At 57.7% G+C, this 5,192-nt stretch overlaps 1 protein-coding gene across 1 annotated transcript; it reads right to left on the minus strand.

Moving 5' to 3' along the window:
• Nucleotides 1-3,342: 3,342 nt before the first annotated feature.
• adra2b (adrenoceptor alpha 2B) lies at nucleotides 3,343-4,956 on the minus strand (the record flags this gene model as incomplete). Its single annotated transcript, XM_084439942.1, has 1 exon — nucleotides 3,343-4,956. The coding sequence occupies one exon, from the start codon at nucleotides 4,954-4,956 to the stop codon at nucleotides 3,343-3,345; it is 1,614 nt and encodes a 537-aa protein (XP_084296068.1).
• Between the last annotated feature and the right edge of the window lie 236 nt (nucleotides 4,957-5,192).

Raw genomic sequence — 5,192 nt, forward strand, 5'->3', positions numbered from 1 at the left:
GACAGACTGCAAGCGCGTTCGCCTGTCTCTCTCTCTCTCTCCCTCGTCGTGTCATGTCAACAAGCAGACAGAACGTGCGTGTATCTCTCATACAGTATTTGACTGTTCTCCCCCTCCCGAATATTTTTTACAATATTCGTACGAATTTACTATTCGGGAAAAAGCTACTATTTGTACTCATCCGAATACCGTATTCGTATTCGGGCACACCCCTAGTCAGGAGGTCCCTCTGAAGGGTTGGGTTGGGCGTGGGGGGTTCTGGGCGGAGGGCTGGTTGGGCGTGGGGGGTTCTGGGCGTGGGGGGTTCTGGGCGGAGGGCTGGTTGGGCGTGGGGGGTTCTGGGCGTGGGGGGTTCTGGGCGGAGGGCTGGTTGGGCGTGGGGGGTTCTGGGCATGGGGGGTTCTGGGCGTGGGGGGTTCTGGGCGGAGGGCTGGTTGGGCGTGGGGGGTTCTGGGCGGAGGGCTGGTTGGGGCGTGGGGGGTTCTGGGCGGATGGCTGGTTGGGCGTGGGGGGTTCTAGGCGGAGGGCTGGTTGGGCGTGGGGGGTTCTGGGCGTGGGGGGTTCTGAGCGGAGGGCTGGTTGGGCGTGGGGGGTTCTGGGCGGATGGCTGGTTGGGCGTGGGGGGTTGTGGGCGGAGGGCTGGTTGGGCTTGGGGGGTTCTGGGCGTGGGGGGTTCTGGGCGGAGGGCTGGTTGGGCGTGGGGGGTTCTGGGCGTGGGGGGTTCTGGGCGGAGGGCTGGTTGGGCGTGGGGGGTTCTGGGCGTAGGGGGTTCTGGGCGGAGGGCTGGTTGGGCGTGGGGGGTTCTGGGCGGAGGGCTGGTTGGGCGTGGGGGGTTCTGGGCGTGGGGGGTTCTGGGCGGAGGGCTGGTTGGGCGTGGGGGGTTCTGGGCGGAGGGCTGGTTGAGCGTGGGGGGTTCTGGGCGGAGGGCTGGTTGGGCGTGGGGGGTTCTGGGCGGAGGGCTGGTTGGGGCGTGGGGGGTTCTGGGCGGATGGCTGGTTGGGCGTGGGGGGTTCTAGGCGGAGGGCTGGTTGGGCGTGGGGGGTTCTGGGCGTGGGGGGTTCTGAGCGGAGGGCTGGTTGGGCGTGGGGGGTCCTGGGCGGATGGCTGGTTGGGCGTGGGGGGTTGTGGGCGGAGGGCTGGTTGGGCTTGGGGGGTTCTGGGCGTGGGGGGTTCTGGGCGGAGGGCTGGTTGGGCGTGGGGGGTTCTGGGCGGAGGGCTGGTTGGGCGTGGGGGGTTCAAGGCCTTAGCCTATGCATGTCCCTGCCCAGGATCAGTGAATGAGGGGGAAGTGTTGAGATGCACCCTGCTGTGCGTGCTCAGCCCTCTCTTTATAAAGGTGCTCAGCCCGCTCTTTATAAAGGTGCTCAGCCCTCTCTTTATAAAGGTGCTCAGCCCTCTCTTTATAAAGGTGCCACAGGATTCAGTTTGAGAGGGATTCTGTCTGTCTGATCTCGCAAAAGACGGGTTCACATACTGTACTAATCGTAACCCTGACCCTGACCCTGACCCTGTACTAAACCTGTACTAGCCCTAACCCTGTACTAACACTTTACTAACCCTATACTAGCCCTAACCTGTACTAACCCTGTACACTACAGCAGCTGAGACGAGATGCTGCAGTTTTAGAGCGCGGTTTGTTTGTTTGTTTGTTTTATTGTTTATTTGGTAGGGACAGTGTACATTAACAAATGTAACAGAATTAGCCAAGAAGGCTAATTCTGGTCTCGTCTCATCTAATGCTCGTCTCGTCCTCAGTGTTTCAATAATGTTTGACAGACTGAACCTTGAAACGGCAGTTGTATACTACTTTCAACATCCCAAATTTGCACTCATGACACACCTGAATTTCATTTCAGTTTCATCAGACTGTTGTATGCGAACCTGCTTTAAGAGTGCCTCAGAGACGGCCTGTTGATCTCTTTCTCTCTCCCTCCTTCCCTCACTCTCTCTCCCTCCCTCTCTCCTCTCTCTCTCTATTGTGCAGGCAGAAGCAGGGCATGCTATGCCCTTTGGAAGGAGACATTTCAACAACTTCCCCTTGGGGATAAATAAAGTCTTTGTATTGATCTCTGTATGTAGGATGGCTGTGGTGCTGGCTGGGCCCTCCCCGTGGTGCCATGGTGCTGACGACAGCCTGGGGCCCAACTACCAGGTACCCGGGTTTGTTTCTTCTGCATCACAGCACTTTTTATATCACATATCACAAATGTTCTCTCTGAATCACTCTAATTTTCTTTCCTCTCTCTCTTTCTCTCTCTAAAACACACACACACATACATACACACACACACAAAGAATGCTAGTGTTTTCTAATGTACAATAATTCAAAAAATGGGTCATACTGTATCTTGGTGTCTCTGTCAGGTGTTGTGTTTCCCCCAGAGGCACTCAGAAGACCAATTAAGCCTCTGTCCCCTCTCTTCCATCTCAATAACCCTAACCCTAACCCTTAAGCCGCTGTCCCCTCTCTTCCATCTCAATAACAAGCTGTGGCCTGTGGGAGTGTGAGGGTCTGTCCTGTCTTTCACCAACACACCCTTCAGAATGGCTCTAGGCTTCTCTCAGGTTGACTCATAAGGAGCAGCCAAGCCTGCAAGTCATTCCTGGAATCATTCCATCTCAATTATGATTGTGAGGGCTGCGTGTGGAAAATCAGGTTCTCAGTTTTTTAATCCTAAAAATAAATGCAGCTGTCGTCCTGCTCTGTGAGAGCCCTGTATGGTCCCTGTGCTGTGGTTTGTCTGCTCTAGAAAAGGGTTTCCCAACCTTTCTTCCCCAGAGCCCCCCTAACTTACAAAAAATCGCTGTGAACATCCAGTCTGTGTGTGTTCATACTGTATGTGAGCAAATTCCATCAGGTGTAAGTTAGGGTACAATGAAGCGCTTCGCCAATGTAGCAGGAATATTCATGTTGACACGATTCGTAGTCTCAGATTAATTTGTTGAATTTATATGGTATTGTAGTGCCGTAAATACAAGGGTTTTTGGCCCTTCATCAGATATGATCATGTATTTTGTTAAAATTGCTGTGTGACATGTAAATAACATGATTCTTTGTCTAGTTAATATTAAGGCTTCAAACTGTCTGGGGCCTGGAGCCCCCCCTGTGATTCTTGGCACCCCCCTAAGGGGGGCCCGGACCCCAGGTTGGGAAACCCTGCTCTAGAATACCATAATGCAACATTAAAAGTGGAATCAGAAGCTGTTTTGTGGTGTCAATCAGAGATAAAGTCAACAGAGGAAAGAGTATTGTGCTTTTTCATTTGTCTAAAAGAGAGAACTGTCCTGATAGAGGATCTGTTTCTGAGCCCTCTGTGACCATGTGCTTACCAAGGATCCGCCCTAGAAGACGGTGCCCTTGGTGTTCTTACAGAGGATGGTCTTGAAGGCCTTCCTGAAGTCCTTGTTGAAGATGGTGTAGATCACGGGGTTGAGGCAGGAGTTGCAGTATCCGATCCAGAAGAAGAACTTGAAGAGGGGGTCGGGGAGGGCGCACACGTCCGGGCAGATGGCCTGCAGCGAGTACGAGAAGAAGAAAGGGAACCAGCACACCACGAACACGCCGATGACCACCGCCAGCACGAACGTGAACCTCTTCTCCCGGTTCACCATGGCCTTCCGCCTGGCCTCCGCGGGCGCCACCTCCGCCTTGGACCGCCTCCCCGCCAGCCTGGCGCCCTTCGCCGTGGCAATCATCTGGCGGTAGCGCTGGACGGTGGCCGGGGAGTGGACGCCCCTCCCTCCCATGCTGGTGGTGCTGCCCTGGCCACGCCCCCCACGCTGCTCTGCGTCGCTCCCCGAGCTGGAGGTGTCGTTGTTATTGTCCGCTCTCCTCTTACCCCCCAGGTGCTTGCTCTTCTGCCCCGCCCTCTCCTCCGCCTTGGCGGGGGCAGGTGGGGGAGCGCTGGAGGAGGGGGAGGGGGAGGGGGTGAGGGAGGAGGGGGAGGGGCCCAGGGGGGAGGACGGGGGAGTGAGGGTGGTGGGGGAGGGGGCCGGAGACGGGGTCGGGGGCTGGAGGAGGTTGTTGGAGGGGGGGGTGGGGGTGGGGGTGGGGGTGGAGGAGGAGGCCGGGGTGGCCGAGGGCGAGGCGGTGACGGCCAGGGTGGGGGGTCTGGTGTGGGGGGTTCTGGGCGGCGGGCTGTCCCCGTCCCCATCTCCGGTCCCGTTGGCCTGGACCCGCTGGCGGTGGTGGGGGCGGCCGGGCGTGGCGGACCCCTCCCTCCTGGGCTCCCCCGGCAGGCTGCGTGTCCTCTGCTTGGCAATCTGATAGATGCGCATGTAGACCAGGATCATGATGAGGCAGGGGGCGAAGAACGAGCCCAGTGTGGAGTACAGGATGTACCAGCGCTCGTCGTTCAGCTGGCACTGCGGGCCGCGCTCCCCGCCCTCCGCCTCACGCTCGCTCCCGCTGGCCTGGGAGAGCAGCGGCGGGAAGGAGATGACGGCCGAGATCAGCCACACCACCACCACGGCCGCCAGGATGCGCTCCGGCGTGCGCTGGCGCCCGTACGTGACGCGGGAGATGGACAGGTAGCGGTCCAGCGAGATGGCGCACAGGTGGAAGATGGAGGAGGTGCAGAAGAGCACATCCAGCGCCAGGTAGATCTCGCACCACAGGGACTTGAAGTACCAGTATCCCAGCAGCTCATTGGCCAGCGAGAAGGGGATGATGAGCGTGGCCACCAGGATATCGGCGGCCGCCAGCGACACCAGGAACAGGTTCTGTGGGCCGCGGAGGGACCGGCTGGTCAGCACGGCGATGATGACCAGGACGTTGCCCACGATGGTGAAGAGGACCATGAGGGTGATGGCGGTGGCGAAGGCCGCCGTGGCCTCGGGGGAGTAGGGCGCCAGTTTCAGGACGCTGTGGTTGCAGGGGAGAGACGCTCCCACGGAGCCGCTGCTGTTCCGTCCGGCCAGTCCGCTGGGGCACGCGCTCTCCCCCGGCGAGGCCATCTCCCCGATAGCTCGTCTGTTTTTTGTTTTTTGTTTTTTTATGAGGAAATTGTGCTACTTTCCTCTAGCTCTAGAACACTCTCAGGCAAACGAGTCTTCGAAAAAGTCTTGCTTGGCGTGCGCACTTTTCACTAAAAAAAGTTTTTTTTCTTTTGATATAATAGAAAGTAGAGTTTCAAAAATGTAGTCTATCTGGTGCTATCGCCGTTCATCATCTCTCGTCCCCGCCGTTCCGT

This window comes from Borostomias antarcticus, assembly GCF_949987555.1.
Source record: "Borostomias antarcticus genome assembly, chromosome: 6".
NCBI classification, from domain to species: domain Eukaryota; kingdom Metazoa; phylum Chordata; class Actinopteri; order Stomiiformes; family Stomiidae; genus Borostomias; species Borostomias antarcticus.